General features: G+C 42.8%; 1 protein-coding gene across 4 annotated transcripts in view; it reads left to right on the forward strand.

Moving 5' to 3' along the window:
* Window positions 1–6,815, forward strand: part of rgs19 (regulator of G protein signaling 19) — a 56,488-nt gene extending 49,673 nt beyond the window's left edge. For all 4 annotated transcript variants that reach the window (XM_061734671.1, XM_061734673.1, XM_061734674.1 and 1 more), the window contains 2 exons: window positions 2,205–2,439; window positions 6,233–6,815. In XM_061734671.1, coding sequence (XP_061590655.1) covers window positions 2,205–2,439; window positions 6,233–6,421 — 424 coding nt within the window. In that variant the 3' untranslated portion in view covers window positions 6,422–6,815. The remainder of the gene's footprint in view (window positions 1–2,204; window positions 2,440–6,232) is intronic.
* Window positions 6,816–19,204: the final 12,389 nt, after the last annotated feature.

A 19,204-nucleotide genomic window follows, 5' to 3' on the forward strand; every position in this document is an offset into this window, starting at 1 on the left:
TTTAGATAGAATATTTGAGTTTTCAGCAAAACTGGGACTGGGACTTCCCATGGCTCAATTTAGCCACCAGGGGGAACAGGTTTTTTGGAAATACTGGTTTGCTTCACACTACATGATATAAGCCTTCTGAAGTTACAGTAGCACCTTCATTTAACCAAATGTCTTTTTCCTGGAAGGGTCAGGGCTGCCAGAGTCCTGACTTCTCCCCAGATAAGTGGTTCTTCCACTTCTTGACCTTTGCACCCTGGCAGGTCGGCAGGTCTGACTTAATGATTCTCTAGGGTCGTTTATTTCTATGTCCCTCAGATCCCCCCGCCGTCACCTTAGATTAGTTGGGGGCAAAACCCGTTAAATTCTGTCTTATACCTTAGTCAAGGACCACACAAATTCCTTATTTCAAAATTTCCTAATTTCAACCCAAGTGGGTTATGGTTTTATGAAAGTAACAACACACAAGATAATAACATAATGGTCCAGTGACAAAACGGTTAATCACATAACGGTCCCATCCGTTCATGCTCCTTTCTGTGTAAAATGTCTCTGACATGCAATTAGGTTCATGAACACGCCCCTACACTGTATCCAAAATACAGCGGGCGCTCATTTTACGGGACAAAACCCAACCTGATGAGGCTGTCAATCATCAGTACGTGACTTCACGACAGACAAGATAAAGAAAAATGATTGATATGTTTCACGCTTATGTCACAGTCAACCCAATCATGCACATCTCATACTCGCAATGGCAAGAATTACATTTTCATATGATCTGGGTCAAATACAGTATTACAAAAGTAATCTGCAACCACTCGAGGTGAATTAAACCCAATTTGACAATTCTACGTCACTATGCCTCCATTCAGGCCTTAGAATGATAGAAAAAGACTATATTTCTACGCCTCCCCAAGAGGGGAGCTTCTCACTTGAAACACTAGCCAAGACGTCCTCTGAAGCTCTTGTGTTGTCCAGCAGACAAAAGTCTCCCTCGTCAGACACAGATCACACCATCTGAAGAAGCCAGTTATTTGTATCATTTTAACAAAAACCTCCCCATAGAGATTGTAACACTCAACTCACGGACATCTAGTCCCAAAATGAGAGGACACCTCACTCTCAGGATTCACCAAGCCTCACCCACATGCAGCTTCTCGTGATCGCGTAGCCAAACAGGCAACATGGAGCGCTCTTACACACACACACACACACACACACACACACTGCTGCAGCTGTTTCCACACACACCCTGCACCATGACCTTTGGCCCTGCTGCAGCTTTGCAGCAGCCCCTTTTTCTCCTCTTTCCCATCTCCCATTTTGAACGTTTAATCAGTTTGGCTTTTGGCCTTAAATGAATTATCTTTTGATCCTTTTAAGTTCCCGTATATTATTATTTCACACCATTTTTGTCACAATCTTTTTTTTCACCTAGTCTTAGGGACGTCTCTCGTCGACTAAGAGTCTTTGGAAATTATTTTAGGCTCGCAATAAATTTTAGTTTAACAACGTATTTGCTATTTTAGCCATTTTTTTTTTAACTTTCTTAAGTTTCTTTCAGCTCATAAATTTCCGTTTTGACAGTTTGTTTTTAGCGCTGATCAATCTAGTGAACAATCGAAACTTTACTTCATAATGTTGGAAACCCCAACAGTTTCAGTCATGAACATTAGACAAAACATTAGACAAGACAAACATTAGACAAAAAACCCATTCCAATAGAGACCTCCTCTCGTTGGGTCCCAGACCCGTGAGCGTTGGCAAAGTCCCTGACTTGGGTCCCAGATCCGTGAACCAACGCTTACACATTTAATACCCCAGGTATTTATCGAGAGGAGCATTTTCTTACCCAGTCTCAGGTGCCCCTCCAATCACACTACAGTAGACAGATGTCACCAGAACAGTCCAAAAACCTGAGTAGATCAGGAAGAGGCATTCTGACATCTGTTCACAAAGCATGTGACAGTTTTGTGAGGACAAAACAAGTTTAACGGTTAATTAACCTCACACCCTCTCTACGGTAACAGTACAAAATGATGTACAAAATACACAGGAGAGTATTTGTTAAATTGTCTTTAATGTCAAATAGGTCCTTTACACAATAGAGAATCCTTTCAAATTAAAGTACCAATTTGTTTGTTCATTGTGTGTGAGACATGGAAAATAAAGATATATCCTAAGGAACAGATTTCTTCCCTTTTCACCCTCAGCACCAAACCGTCAGCGGAGGAGATCCGGTTGTGGTCTCAGTCATTCGACAAGTTGATGAGGAACCCTGCAGGTCGAAATGTTTTCCGAGAGTTCCTGCAGACGGAGTACAGCGAAGAGAACATGTTATTCTGGCTGGCCTGTGAAGACCTCAAGCAAGAAATCAACAAGAATGACATTAAGGAAAAAGCCTGTTTGATCTACGAAGACTACATTTCTATACTGTCACCGAAAGAGGTAAAGTCGGTTAATAAAACCTGACAATTCTTCTATTTATAGCGAGATTTAAACATAGTTTGGACGCTTGCAGTTTTATAAAGCTATGTTTAAAGAAAAAAAAGTAAAGTTTGCCAAAGCAGTCTTGAGTGAGAACAGAATACGCCTTTGCTGCAAAATGACAGTTAAAGGCATTCAACCAATGTCAAAATACATTTTATTTCTTAAGCCTCCAACAAGACTTAAACATTTTAAAGGAGCATGAGGCTCCTTTTAAGAAATGAGACTCTCTAGCGCCACCCTTCACCACGACGGCCGTCGGGGGTACTGCAGCCAACAGTGAAGCCGGCACGGGAGAACGGGGAGAACGTGCATGCAGTGTCATGTGACGTCACATCCACAGGACAGCGCGGGAAATTTGGGACCGAATTGCAGCACATTTTGCAGCACACAGCCTGTTCAAGGCAAAGGAGAGATACACTAGAGGGATCATTCTTTTTGATTTGGAACGCTTCATCTGACCTTATTACTAGAAAACTTAAAACGTATACGCATTTTTTTCATAAATCCTGCCTCAATCCTGCCTCATGCTCCTTTAAGTAATACTTTTATTTTAACTTTGTACCTGTGCAAAAAGCATATAAAAAAGTTCTTTTTGTACACACAGATATCCTTCTGGTGGCTGCCATCTTGTTATAAGTCTGTCTAGTGTTAATAACTGACTATTTGCACTAGATTTGTGTCAAAAGTAGGAGAATCCATGGCTTCCTCTTCCGGTTTTGTCATCAGTACTGATCTATCTTGCAAATACCAACCTGTTTCTTTTTCATCAATGAATGCTGCCTAGTTCAGGCCACCATAGCTATCATATGAAACTTCCAGAATGCCAGGTTTAGATTTTTTACTTCCTCATAGTTATATTCAAATACTTTTTTTGTTCATCAGATAAAACCAAACATCCCATGGAATCAGTTTGGGTTTACAATTTTCTAGTATTGTACAGACCAAATGACTAATTGTTTTTTTTTGTTAAATCATTGTCAGTTCAGTTGAAATAATATAAAAAAAGAAAATCCTTTTAGCTGCACCTTTACATCCTTTTGCTCTGTCCAACATTTCCAACCTACAATGAGTAGCTTTTAAAGGGACTAAGTATTTTAAACATCTCCTGAAGTACTTTGCTTCTTCTTAAGCCTGAATTAAGGTTCTGTGTTAAACCAACGCAGAGCCTACGCCATTGCCGTGATGCCGTCGTGAACCTTCGGACTTCTCCGTCACTCCATTTCTCCGCGGTGCAGTACCCCCCCAGAGCGCTAGTTGATACTTTGTTTAGCTTCCGGCTTTTCCGGTCACAGTGAATCAAAGAGATAAGGACAACTATTGTGCAAAAAACCACAACAACCCCCTAAAAAAAAAATCACACAAACAGGAAGAAAAGGGCGCTGAAAGTTCCCGACTGCTTCACGAACCGGAACCGGAAATGCGTTGCTACCAAGCAAACCATTCACAGCCCTCTCGGTCTGCGTTGGGTCTACATTTTTTGGGAGGTGCAGGTCAGGCTACGGCATAGGCTACGGAGAGACTCCCGCGTAGCCGCGTACCCGCGTACACTACGGCGTAGGCTCTCCTTTGATTTAACGCAGAACCATAATTCAGTCTTCAATCTTAACTTTCAAAGCACACTCCACATTTCATTTCATTTTCAAATCCTATTTTTATAGCTATTACAACACAAGTTGTCTCTAGGGGCTTTTCAGAGACCCAGAACACGACCGCCAAGCAATTATTACATAAACAATCAGGTAAAAACTCCTCTAGACTGAGAAAACCTTAGAAAAACTCCCCTTTAGGAGGGAAGAAACCTGGATCATAAGGGGGAACCTCCTGCTGAAGACCAGCTGGGCAGAGCAGGAAAAGAGAGATCAGATAGAGAGAAGGCACAACAGAGAAAGGAGAGATACAGATACAATGGTTAGTTGATGCACTACAGGGATGACTATATAACTAAATAAGCAGATGTAGGGCCAATCCCAATACACCCCCTACTTTCTTCCACTAGCCCTTCCTCACTACCACTACCCCTAAAAAAGAAGCTACAGATTTTAGGCCCCTTTCAGGCGGGGGAGAGATTTGTCCGTCAAGACTCCTCTCCCTGGCCCTGCCCCTTCTCAACCTTTCCCCGACCCTGAACCTAACCTGGGACTTGCTGATTGGGCCGGAGCTTCGGGAGCTGCGTGCTGGCCTGCGGTCCCCACCCCCGGTCATCCCGTTGCTGCTTCCACCTGCATGCTGTGCTGTTGACGTCCCTGACTCCCCCAGTCTGGCCTTCGGCAGGAGGTCCCCCCTTATGATCCAGGTCCTGGTCCAGGTTTCTTCCTCCTAAAGGGGAGCTTTTCTTGCCACTGTTTGGCTTAAGGTTTTTCTCCCACTAGGGGGGTTTTTACCTGCCATTGTTTATGTAATAATTGCTCGGGGGTTTATGTTCATGTTCTGGGTCTCTGGAAAGCGTCTAGAGACAACCTTTGTTGTATTAGACGCTATATAAATTGAATTGAATTGAATTGAAATATTCCCAGGGCCCTGTCCCAATACTCCTACTACTCACACTTTCAGCTGTAGCGCTATTAATATGCCACTTTATTAAGTTTTAATATTCTTTCAGGACAGTAACCGTTAAGATCCCCAACCTGGGCTCAGTTTATCCAAATAACGCATGTTAAGAAATTTGATCTGATGTTTTCGGAGATGATAAGAGCCGCCGGCCAGGTCACAGCAGCAGCTGGAGTACAGACGTGATCGCCGGGTCAACCTGCACCGTCGTCCCGGGGAGAAACCTGCAACTCTGTGGAGAATTACCGCTGGCTGAAATAAATCATTTAGGAAGATAAATGTTGGTTTAATAGATGAAATCTAACAGTTGTAGCTACGTCTGTTAAGAAATTTGCTCCGAAAATTTCGGGATTTCTGCCTGCCTGCCGGCTCCGGAGCTGATTTATGGTTCCGTGTTAAATCGACGCAGAGCCTACGGCGTAGGGTACGGCGCGCGTCGCCGCGTAACCTACGCTGTAGGCTCTGCGTTGGTGTAACGGGAACCATAAATCAGCCTTTATTCTGGCGAGGTTTGAAAAAGACTTGAAAAACAATATAATATTCTTATTTTTAGTTTTTGCAGTGATCAATGTTACTTATCCTGTGAAGGACAGAGTCATATTGATAAGTTCAGAAAACTGTTTTTTATTGTTGTGTTTTGATTAGGGATGCCCTGATACCGATACTGGTATCGGTATCAGGGCCGATACTGCCCTCATATACTCATACTCGTACTCACAAAAATCCTCCGATACCGCGCACCGATACTTGTAGTTACTGGTTAGCGCCACTAGGGGGAGATGTTGAGCCGCGGGGCGGCTCCCCGGGTCAGTCTGCAGCCTGGCTGAACAGCATCAGCAGCAGAGCTGCTGCTCTGTGCCTGTAGCCAGCTGTTCCATGTTTCAGTAAATTCTATCTTCCTTAATTATACAAACTGGACGGTTGAGTATTACCCTTACCCTTACTGGTCATTATTTGTAATATATTACATTATTTGTAATCAGCACAAATTATCTGTCCCCATATGATAAAATCCACCATCCCCCCTGATTTCTTTTTACAACTCGAGTACTGCTTATAACCCAGTACACCTTATGTATGAAAATAGACCCCTTCATTGATATTCCGCCTTATAATGCTGTGCGCCTAATGGTCCACAAAATATGATAAGTTTGTCAAAGTGACTTCTTTAGCCTCCACTTAACTAAACTCAGTTTCCCTGCAGGTGAGTCTGGATTCCCGGGTTCGAGAGGTGATCAACAGGAAGATGCAGGACCCGACGTCTCACACCTTTGAAGACGCTCAGCTGCAGATCTACACGTTGATGCACAGGGACTCCTACCCACGATTCTTATCCTCCAACATCTACAAGTCACTCGTTCATGGCGTATCGCGTACTTCCTCTGAATCCTAGTCCACTAGCAGCTCCTCCTCCTCCTCCTCCTCCTCCTCCTCCTCCTCCTCCTAACTGGACTGAGCAGTTCATCTCTTCTCCCATCACTCGTCCAGAGCTTTCTAAAAATAATCACGTTATTGTTTCTTCAGTTGCCTTCTTCATTACTTCTTTTTTTACTTTAAGCATATTATTTATTTTCCCCCTTTTTTAAGACCATAAAAATGACCCTGAAGATCTATCTTGGTAAAAGAAAATCATCACATCGTCAATTTCAGTTAATGTATAAGTACATACCGGTACAGTAGTATAATGTTTACAGGACTGTCTCAGAAAATCAGAATATTGTGATTTTCTGTAATGCAATTACAAAAACAAAAATGTCATACATTAATTACAATTCAACTGAAATATTGCAAGCCTTTTATTATTTTAATATTGCTGATCATGGCTTACAGCTTAAGAAAACTCAAATATCCTATCTCAAAAAATTAGAATATTCTGGGAATCTTAATCTTAAACTGTAAGCCATAATCAGCAATATTAAAATAATAAAAGGCTTGCAATATTTCAGTTGATTTGTAATGAATCCAGAATGTATGACATTTTTGTTTTTTTAATTGCATTACAGAAAATAAAGAACGTTATCACAATATTCTACATTTCTGAGACAGTCCTGTAAGTATATACCGGTACGCTAGTATAATGTACATTAGTACATACTTTTGTTGACTCATACTTTGAACTTAAGAAAATCAGGTTCAATTCAAAAAGCAAAATGGACATTTTTATAAACATTCTATAAATACTAAATAATTTCTAAATAATTTCTTCTAAAATGTACAGTCACAGCTAAAAGTAACCACACAAGTGTTTTTCATGAATGTTCAATCAAACATCTGAAAACAACTGCCATTTGTTTTAGGAACCTCAGTACATTTAATCATACCTTAATTAACCATTACAAATATTTGAATTGCAATCACTAGTAACAATAATAATGATATTTTAACAATGGAATAGTAACTCAAATCCATAGATCAAGTTTACATAACTTGAAATTTAAGAGGAGGATTTATTCCAGAAGAAGATAAGATACTTGCAGTATTACCAACACGAGGTGTTAGACATTTATTTATTCATTATTTTCAGTACAAATAATGTGTTTGTAGCTATTGTTTTCAAGCATGAACAGTTCAGCTTTTATTCAGGGTTGCCTAAATGTTGTTATTTTTAACTTGCGCCGTTACCTGCTGTCCCGTTCTGCTCTTCACCTCTATCCTGCCACGTCCAAGATTTTATTACTCCTTTCATCCAGGACTTTCCTGTTATTTCCCTTTTTCACCGGGATCTCTCTTCCCTTTTCCTATTTTCATTTTTCAGAAAGCCACCTTGGATATTTAATGATTTTTGTCAAATGAAACGTGGCAATGTACATGACTGCATGAGGAGAATCTGATGCAGTAGAAACTTTCCTCTGTGCCATGAACTCTTTTTTTGAAATAGTTTTGCCCTTCCTCTCATGAACGTCCACTCATCTTTCGAGCCAGTTGAAGGTGGACTTTTTTCACACCGTTGCCTTTTTATTCCTCCGACAGTTGCCTCTTCAGGAGGGATGGAAAGGTCAAAGAAAAAGATGGATGCCGTGTCATTCTCTCTTTCAACTGGAAACACGGGGTGCTCCCTCCATCTCTGCTACGCACACGTTTGTTCGTTTGTCCCTTCTCATGTGCTGGATCGATCCTTTAACTCCTTGTTATAAGCAAACGGAAAAAGGAAGGCTTTCACTTCTTTCAGACTACTGATTTACAAAGACAACACGTCTATTTTTTAAGATAAAACTCTATGGAACATTTTAATTGTTTTATGTTCATTTTCCCACTGTCTCCCCTACCTGTATTTTTGTCCTTTTATTTGCAAAAAGAGGAAGATTCCTCGGTGACTGTATTGATCTCCAGCCAACACCAGAAACACTGCAATAAAACACTGGAGTCCAGAAACACACACTCCAGGTATTTATGTTACTATGATGTATGTATGTATATATACATGTATGTGTGTATGTACAGGACTGTCTCAGAAAATTTGAATATTGAAGTTCTTTATTTTCTGTAATGCAATTAAAAAAACAAAAACGTCATACATTCTGGATTCAATCAAAATATTCTAATTTTCTGAGACAGTCCTGTGTGTGTGTGTGTGTGTATGTGTGTGTGCGTGTGCGTGTGTGTGTGTGTGTGTGTGTGTGTGTGTGTGTATGCATGTATACATACATATATGAGGTAACAATTACATCATATCTATATACAGAAATTATATAAAAATTGTATAAACATGATTTCAATACACTGATCAATCATTAATTCATTTTAGCACTTGACAAAAAATTATATAAACCATAGTGTATATGAAACAGCATTTTGAGGAGAAAATGTTCTATATCTTTACTACAAGTCCTAAAAAAGAAGAGAAAAAACAGAACATTGGAAGTCAGAAGCATCTCAGTAAGTATAGTAATTTAAATATTTACACACACTCACAAACACACAGAAACCAGGGTGGCCTAGCTGGCCGCTGCGCTGTGACCTGGTACTCTTGTCCTTGTCAATGTCCAAAGCCCACACAGATGCTATGGTTGATTCATTCAGGAAGGGGAAGGAATTCCTGATGCAAAATAAATCAAATAAAGAAAAACAATAACAAAAAAATACAGAAAAGATAAGAATATAACTAATATGAAAGCTGGGATTATTATACCCAATGCTTCATGGGAAATGTACTTTGAGGGGAACAAATGTTTGTAGTTGCCTGTGGATGCACACACAACTATTTTTTAAAAAGAGCGAGAGAGATATGCCTATTTCTTTATCAGACTTGTCACTCAGAATGGATTTATCTTAGTATTGTTAATTTTATTTATTTCATATTTTTGTTAAAACTGTGATTTTAATTGTACATATATAAATGGAAACCCTTGAACATCTAATGAAAAGCAGTCTTACTTTTTTTGTGAAACGTTTTTGTTTTTCAACGTCGACACGTCGGAAACAAATTTGACAGGTCCTGAGGAAGAGTGCAGTTTGCAGAGTTGCCATTATTGGAACAGAAATACAAATCCAATTCAGAAAAGTTTTAGAATGATGTAGATTTTTTTCCTTATGGAAAAGCTGGTGAGGAGATGAATTTTTCTCTTTAATTTGTAATCAGTTTTCATCCTGCGTCCACAGCCATAGGTTTACTACAGTCTAGTGGACTCCAAACTTCTGAGGGAAATTTGCAACTGTAGTCACAGGATCATCAAGCTGCTTGGAGTCAATTCAATTCAATTTTATTTATATAGCGTCTATTACAACAGAAGTTGTCTCTAGGCGCTTTCCAGAGACCCAGAACATGAACCCCCGAGCAATTATTACATAAGCATAACATGAACAGTGGCAGGTAAAAACTCCCCTAGTGGGAGAAAGGCCTTAAGCCAAACAGTGGTAAGAAAAACTCCCCTTTAGGAGGGAAGAAACCTGGACCAGGACCTGGATCATAAGGGGGTACCCTCCTGTCGGAGGCCAGCTGGGCAGAGCAGGAAAAGAGAAAACAGACAAGAGAATGAAGAACAGAGAAAGGAGAGGGGGCAGGCCAGGATGTCAGCAAGCACACAGCAGTGGGATGATCAGACCCCCCCGTCTGATCATCCCACTGCTGTGTGAGTCCCCCCACTGCAGGCCAGCATGCAGCTCCCGAAGCTCCGGCTTGCAAATATACACAAAAGAGAAAAAAAAGGGCCCAGCACAACAAACTACAAGAACGATGGACAAAAATGATGGCTATGAGATACTTATAATAAATAAAAAATGGAAGAGGAGAAGAGAAAAAGGGAGGAGTAGAATAGAAGAAGTGTGCGAGGCACCGCCCAGTGGATCATGTTGGTGCCCCCCTGCAGCATAGGCATATAGCAGCATATCTACTATGAAGCTATATTTGAGACTAACTATTATGGTCTTGTTGTCAGGACTGGTTAGATGAGGACCCAAACGCAGGAGAGAAGGAGGCAGGAGTTCCAAAAAACTTGACGAGGAGAATATGGAGGGAGCAAACAGTACGGACCAGCGAGGTGCAGTGGAAAGACAAGATTAGGTATACACAAAGGATAACGAGACACAGGTGCAGACAATCAGGGCAGATGGGAAACAGGAGGGTCAAGACTGAACTGAAACTCTGGGACATGGGCTTACAAAACAAAACAGGGAAATGTCAAATCCTGACACTTGTTCTATAGCTGCAGCTATAACTACTGACTCTAACACACTAGAGTTTACACAAACTAGAGTTTTACTAACACTAACTATAGGTTTACTAACACTAACTAGAGGTTTACTAAACACTAACTAGAGGTTTAATAACACTAACTAGAGGTTTACTAACACTAACTATAGGCTTTACTAAACAGAAAGGTTTTTAGTTTAGTTTTAAAGGTGGAGGTGGTGTCAGTCTCCTTAACCCAAATTGCAAGTTGGTTCCATAGTAATGGTGCCTGATAGCAGAACGCCCGCCCTCCAAATCTACATTTGGATACTCTAGGACAGGGGTGTCCAAAGTCGGTCCTCGAGGGCCGGTGTCCTGCATGTTTTAGATGTTTCCCTTTTTTTATCAAACCGTGATACAAGGAGCTTGGTCATCAACAGAACTATCCAGACTTTGATGACAAGGTGGTGACGACCGTTAATTAGAATCAGGTGTGTTGATGCAGGGAAACCACTAAAACATGCAGGACACCGGCCCTCAAGGACCCACTTTGGACACCCCTGCTCTAGGAACTACGAGTAAACCTGCACTCCGAGAACGAAAAGCTCTGCCAGGAACATAAGGAACTATCAGGTCTTGTAAATATTGCGGAGCTAAGCCGTTTTGGGCTTTATACGCAAGTAATGCAATTTTAAATTGGTGTCTGAATTTAACGGGTAGCCAATGGAGTGAAGCTAACACTGGAGAGACATGGTCTCTCCTGCTGATTCCTGTCAGCACTCACACTGCTGCATTTTGGATCAGCTGGAGGGAGCCTACACATCCACAGCTCTCCCGCCACTAGGGGCATCAGACCACAACATGGTCTGGATGGAACCAGCATACATCCTTATAATAAAGAGGCTGCCTCTAACCATCAGGACTGTCCAGCAATGGTCAGAGGATTTGGAGGTGGAGATGAGGGCGTGTTTTGAGACCAGCGAAAGGGGGATGTTCCATAGAGTCCACGGGGAAGACATAGATGGTCTTGTAGACTTTGTCACAGACTACATCAAGTTCTGCGAGCAGAGCATCATTCCCATCAAAAAGGTGCAGTGCTTTCCTAACAACAAGCCGTGGATAAATGGCAACATAAAGGCTCTCCTGAAAAGCGGGGGACACTGAGGGAGCCAAGACCGCTCAGGAGGAGGTGAAGAAGGAGCTGAGAGCAGCCAAAGACAGCTATAGGAGGAAACTGGAGGAAGGGCTTTAAGAAGATCATGGGTCTCAAGCAGCCACATACTTGGGTGAAGGGGACCGGAGAGCAGGCAGATGACCTGAACTGTTTTTTTAACAGGTTTGACCAACCTATGCCCTGTCACCCCCCACCGTCCCCCTCCCCCTCCTCCTCCCTCTCCAATGCACCCCACCCCAGGCAGCTGTGGCCCCCACTTCTCCTGACCCCCTCCCACCAGCACCGGTTGGAACCAGGGAGCATGCTCCACACCTAGAGGCGCCCACAGCTTAATAACATCTGAGCAGGTGAGGAAGCAGTTCTCCAGAGCGAACACGCACAAGGCCAGAGGACCAGATTACATCAATCCCAGGGTACTGAAGGTGTGTGCTGGAGAGCTGGCGGACACATTCCAGCATCTCTTCAGTCTATCTCTAAGACTGAGGAAGGTTCCACAGCTATGGAAGACCTCATGCATTGTCCCAGTGCCAAAGAATGGATGGCCCATCACTCCAAATGACTACAGACCTGCCACCCTTATACCTCAGGTCATGAAGATCCTGAAGAGGCTGGTGCAGCAACATCTTAAGCCCCAGGTGAAGGATTACCTGGACCCCCGGCAGTTTGCATATCAGGAGAGGGTGGGGGTGGAAGATGCTGTCATCTAAATGCTACACAGGGCCTACACACACCTGGCGAAGCCACGGAGCATGGTGAGGATCGTGTTCTTCCACTTCTCCAGCGCATTTAATACCATCAAGCCATCACTGCTGGCAGACAAACTAGCAGTGATGTGTGTAGAAGACTCCCTGACAGCCTGGATCCACAACTACCTGACAGACAGACGACAGTACGTTAGACTGCAGGGCTGTCAGTCTGAGGTGGTGGTGTGTAACACCGGCGCCCCCCAAGGAACTGTCCTGGCACCATTCCTCTTCACCCTCTACACCTCTGACTTCCAATTCAGCTCACACCAGTGCCACCTGCAGAAGTTCTTTGATGACTCCTCTATTGTGGGCTACATGAGAAGGGGAAGGGAGTACAATGCCCTGGTGGAGAACTTTGTGCAGTGGTGCGACACCAACCACCTTCTGAAGGCTGAGGTCATTTAATGTTTGTAACAAGCTACTGAGAATGTTCTACCAGTCAGTGGTCTCCAGTATCTTGTTCTTCACCGTGGCCTGCTGGGGAGGCAACATCTGTGCCAGGAACGCTACCAGGCTGAAGAAGCTGGTGAAGAAGGCCAGCTCTGTGGTGGGGACGGGGTTGGTCAGCCTGGAGGTGGTGGCTGAACAAAGGATGGGGAAAAAACTGGCGGCCATGTTGGCCAATCCCTCCCATCCACTGCACATGGAGCTGACGGGGATAAGGAGCAAATTCAGCAACAGATTTGTCCTCCCCCGTCAGACCACAAAGAGATTTGGACAGTCTTTTATTCCAGCTGCCCTTCGACTCTACAACCAGCCGCTGCAGGCACAGGGAGACCTGGAGCTGGAGTTGGAGGCTAACTGACTTAGAATCTTATCTGCACATGTTGCACTTAGGCAAACAACTACCAGCATTTCGTGTTGGTTGGACCAGCAGGGTGTTTATATGTATTGTTGCATTGCAGACTCTGACCAACTCAAACCAACGTAGAGCTGTCCCTTTAATCCCAACAACATGCTCTAACCTGTGCAGTAAGATGCTGATCTACAGTGTCAAAAGCAGCACTGAGGTCCAGTAGAACCAGTATGGACACTAATCCCTTATCTGAGGTCCAGTAGAACCAGTATGGACACTAATCCCTTATCCGAGGTCCAGTAGAACCAGTATGGACACTAATCCCTTATCTGAGGTCCAGTAGAACCAGTGTGGACACTAATCCCTTATCTGAGGTCCAGTAGAACCAGTGTGGACACTAATCCCTTATCTGAGGCCATAAGAAGGTCATTCGTGACTCGAACCAGTGCTGTCTCTGTGCTATGATGCATTCTGAACCCTGACTGAAAGACTTCAAACAGATCATTTCTATACAAATAGTCACATAACTGGCTTGCAACTACTTTTTCCAGAATTTTAGATATAAATGGAAGATTGGAAATTGGTCTATAATTAGCTAAGGTGTCTGGGTCAAGAAAAGGTTTTTTAAGTAAAGGTTTAATTACTGCAACTTTGAAAACCTGTGGTACATTTCCTAAGTTTAGGGATAGGTTGATTTGGTCCAGTATTGTCGCACCAATAAGAGAAAAAACATTTTTCGAATAGTGGAGTCGGGATGGGGTCTAACATACATGTGGTAGACTTAGCTCTATTAACGAGTGAAGTCAGCTCAGGGAGGTCTATAGGATCAAAACAGTCTAGAGACAAGTCAGAGCCTAGGGAAGTTGCTAAAACTGAAGAAACGCCCACTACCGGCTGGTTGATTTCTTCTCTAATTCTCAAGATTTTACTGTTAAAGAAGCTCATAAAGTCCTCACTACTGAGAGCTGCAGGAATGCACGGCTCAACAGAGTTGTGACTCTTTGTCAGCCTGGCTACAGTGCTGAACAGAAAACGTGGGTTACTTTTGTTATCCTTTTATCAACGATGAATAATAAGCTGTTCTGGCTTTGCGAATGGCTTTTTTATATACTATTAGACTATCTTTCCATTCACGATAGGAGTCTACAGACTTACAAGAGTACCACTTCCTTTCCATTTTACCCACGTTTTGTTTCAACATGCAGATATCTGAATTATACCAGGGAGTTAAGCTCCTATGGTTGGAAACCCTCCTTTTCAAAGGAGCAACTTCATCTAAAGCTGAATGCAACAAATCAGAAGTGTTACTAGCAAATAAATCAACATCAGAGGTAGAACCCAGGGGCCTCATTTATAAAAGAGTGCGCAGGATTCATACTAAAAGTGCACGTAAAGCCAAAAGCCGAAAATGGCGGGCGCAAAAAAAAATCTGGATTTATAAAACCCTGTGCACGAACACTTGCACGCAATGTTCGCTTTATAATCACAGGATCACATGGGATCACAGTCCAGCTGGAAGGTTGCGCAGGTGAATTCGGCTCATACCCCGTTCTCTACACGCCCACATTTTACCATGTATGGGCAATGCAAAGTAGTATTTGCATATGAATGAGCCTGCTGAGCATGCGCAGCGGCTTCCTGCAGCCTGTTTGGGCATGAATGGGACGTGTCGAGCCACCGTGCCACTAAATTTCACGGAGACTGAGATCGAGATGTTGTGGATGAGGTGGAAGACAGGAAAACAACATTATTTGGTGATCACAGTAAAAGTAGAAAAAGTATATACATAGTATAAAATAAAGCGAGTGAGTGGCAGCAAGGCGTTGCTGCCCGTGACTGCCATGGCGCAATTTCCACTGGGGACAGGGGGGACATGTCCCCCCCACTTTTCAAAATCATGTATTTGTCCCCCCCACTTTTTACAGTTTAAAAACTAACGGTAGCCTCAGCCTGTAATTGCAAATCATCAAGACACTGTGCGAGGGCGATGCGGAGACGGCCCGGCAGCCCCGCTCCCCCTCCTCCCCCTCCTTCCCTCCACTCTCCCCTCAGAGCTGCTCAAGGCTGATTTATGGTTCCGCGTCACACCAACGCAGAGCCTACGGTGTAGGTGCGCGTCGCCGCGTAACCTACGGCGTATGCTCTGCGTCGTTTTAACGCGGAACCATAATTTAGGTTTACGCCCGCGCGTAAAGGTTTCTCGTGCGCATTAAACTCATTATATATATAAAAAAAAAATCAGTGTCCCTTTAGGGGCTCCGTAGAGCCCCTAAACGCTATACGGAGCCCCTCATTTGTTCTGTCCTCAGTCACTCTACAGTTGTCGCGGTGGGTGAGAGGAGGTTCCCGGCGTGTCCTGCACCGCGGCTGCAGCAGCACCAGAGTCCTGACTGACGCTGAGCTTCACACACAGAGGGACACGATCAGCGCTATTATATTATAAGTCTAATATGTGATGACATTATTAAGAGTATGACATGAATCTGGCTTCATTTCACCACCTCACCGCCTGCGTTGCCAGTTCCCCATGTCTTAAGTAAGTTCCTACGGGAGGGTCAGGGTTGGCGTAGGGATACGCAGATTTTTCGGTTCGTTTTTTTCTTTTTAAATCCCAACCTTTGAGTAGAAGGTGGCTTGCGCATCTTTCAAGCCCTGTTTTGTGCGCAAGCAAGCTTTATAAATGAGGCCCCAGGTTACTGGTCTCGACTACTTTACTATTTTCCACTATCGTAAGATGAGCAATGGCGTCCCTAAATTTAGCAATAGCTTCATCGGACAAACATCTGCTAAAGTAATACCTCCTATTTTGCCCTTCAACATTGACAATATTAAATTCAAACGTTATTAAATAGTGGTCGAATAAGAGGGAGATTACAGGCGACAACAGATTATCAGGGTCAACACAGTAGGTGAGAACGAGATTGAGGGTATAATTAAAACAGTGCGTCGGTTTGTCCACTTTTTGTGACATACCCATCGATTCTAGAAGAGAATTGAAAGCTAATTTAAGATTATCGCTTTCAACATCCATATGAATGTTAAAGTCACCCACTATGATGAATTTATCTGTACTGATCAATAAACCAGATAGGAAATCTGAAAATTCAGACAGAAACTCTAGACACTCGCTTGCTCATTGTTGCGAAGTTTTTTCAGATCTCGCCAGAATAAAGGCTGATTTATGGTTCTGCGTTAGACCAATGCAGAGCCTATGGCGTAGGGTACGCCGTAGGCTCTGCGTCGATTTAACGCGGAACCATAAATCAGGCTTAATGTGAAGCTGCAACGTTTTCAACCTGATCTCACAAAAATCCGTGAAATGCCCAGGACCTCTCACCACTATTTTCCGTGTTACCAGCATGGAAAGTGGTAAATTCCGTGTGAGCACCATGGATATTGTCCCTATGCAAAGTCAATTGGGATCCGTTGTCAACCGTTTCCTACTTCTAACCAATCATAAGTGGTGCTTTAACCTAACCAGACCTTAACCAGAGCATTGTCCAGCCACAAAATATCATTTTTAATGGCTTTTGAACCAGGAAGTGGAAACAGGCGATATTTAAATTAATTGTTTTAACCCAGTGAAGGCTTTAAACACAGGGAATTCCCTGGGCGTCCCCTCTACATCATAGAGTGATGAGCGTGGATCCTGATTACGTGACGAGGCCCCGACGTGGACGTGGAAGTAAATTTAAAAAAAAATTTAAAAAAAAATTGTGAGATCAGGTTGGTTTATAACCTATAAACAATTATCTGAGGATGATGAACGTTGAAAGCCATGACGAAATGCCATTTCTTTGGCTGTTTAACACATAAGCCCCACCTATTTGTGACGCATACTGTACTAGCAAACTGATTGGACACTATTCACGCCCATCTGCTCTATTCTTCTATACCCAGCATACATTGCAGTAAAATATATGTCTAGTTTATATTATAATTATTTCACTTAGGGGTGTCACGGTACACACAAGTCACGGTTCGGTACGTACCTCGGTACAGGGGTCACGGTTCGGTACGGGTTCGGTACGGGTTCGGTACAACGGGAAAAAAAATACAAAAAGTCCCAAATGTATAAGACGAGTTTTTTCTTCCTTTATTTTGATCATAGCATTTGAAAGTTAAAGTTTGTTCAATTGGCTACAAAACTAAAAAGCATCTGTTATTAAAATGTAAAATAAATAGAATAAAACATTTAACTTGTGCATTAGTGTTTTTAATTTTACCACGGACTGGTTTATGTGAGGGCGGGATGGGACATTGTAACGAGGCTCGAGCACTTTTAATAAATACTTGAACCCGGGCTCCTCTACTGCTGCATATGGGCAGAGCCGTCTGGGGGCGGAGCATTCTCCATGGGCCTTATGATAGTCATTTTAACGTTCAACAACCTCATCCTACCATCAAACTACATTTATTCTCACTTTTATTGAGCCAAGCCTATAGGCCTATGCTGCAGAAAGCAGAGTAAAGTCATACACACACACACACACACACACACACACACACACACACACACACACACACACACACACACACACACACACACACACACACACACACACACACACACACACAAACACACACACACACACACACACACACACACACACAAACACACACACACACACACACACACACACACACACACACACACACACACAAACACACACACACACACACACACACACACACAAACACACACACACACACACACACACACACACACACACACACACACACACACACTCACACACACACACACACACACACACACACACAAGCCTGTCAGCTGTCAATCACACGGCGCTGAAAACTCTGATAGTCACAGACCGACTCAGTTCCATCTTTGATACAGCTTAAATACAAAAAAAACATAACTGGTCTAAAATGACACAATCTATCTAGATAGATAGACACAGCGGTCTATAACATCATTTCTGAGCTCTATAATAGAGAATAGACTCGGCGGTCTAGTTGACAACAACACAAGCACATTACAGGCAGCTGGTCAAGACACATTCTAATAAAGACATTATTTAAGAAGGTAACACTGACTCACCAATGGCAGTCGCCTCTTCCATAACCCAAAATAATCCAGGTAACGTGGAAAACAGGGTAACATTCAAAACTTTGTACAAATTTAGTCCTCTTTTAAACTTTAGCGCTAATCTCCTTCACGGCAAATTTGCTGTGACTGTTAAGGCTGATTTATGGTACCGCGTTACACCAACGCAGCGCCTACGGCGAAGGTTGCGCGTCGCCGCATAACCTCGCCGTAGACTGCGCCGTACCCTACGGCGTATGCCCTGCGTCGATTTAACGCAGAACCATAAATCAGTCTTTACACCCAACCCGCTTTGGCTGGCGGCCCCGGTGCGTTCAGGACAGTTGTAAATTAAGAATTAGAACATTTTATCGTTATTATAGCCTACAATTTATGATGATATATGAATTGCACATATATTTATTGATATGCACAGACTAGCACACATTTAGTTCTGTAATGGAACGTGACTGTTGATATTTATAAGGGAAAAAAACGATGATTGATTTTTTTTTTTTTTTTTTTTTTTTTTTAACTCAGTCAGACGTATTCGCCGTATGACTGCGTGAACCGAACCGTGACCCCCGTACCGTAACGGGACGGGACGAATACAAATACCGTTACACCCCTAATTTCACTCAATAAATATATCACTTTTTCAGTTGATAGTCGTCATTGACATAAATTAATATGTTTGCTATTGTTAGCGTTTCTCTTATTAAGTTTGACAAACACACGCAAAACAAACCGTAATAAAAAGTCATGTGCTTGTGATACTAGTCTTGGTAAGCAACAGAGGTACGGT

The sequence above is a fragment of the Cololabis saira genome, chromosome 12 (assembly GCF_033807715.1).
Source record: "Cololabis saira isolate AMF1-May2022 chromosome 12, fColSai1.1, whole genome shotgun sequence".
NCBI classification, from domain to species: domain Eukaryota; kingdom Metazoa; phylum Chordata; class Actinopteri; order Beloniformes; family Belonidae; genus Cololabis; species Cololabis saira.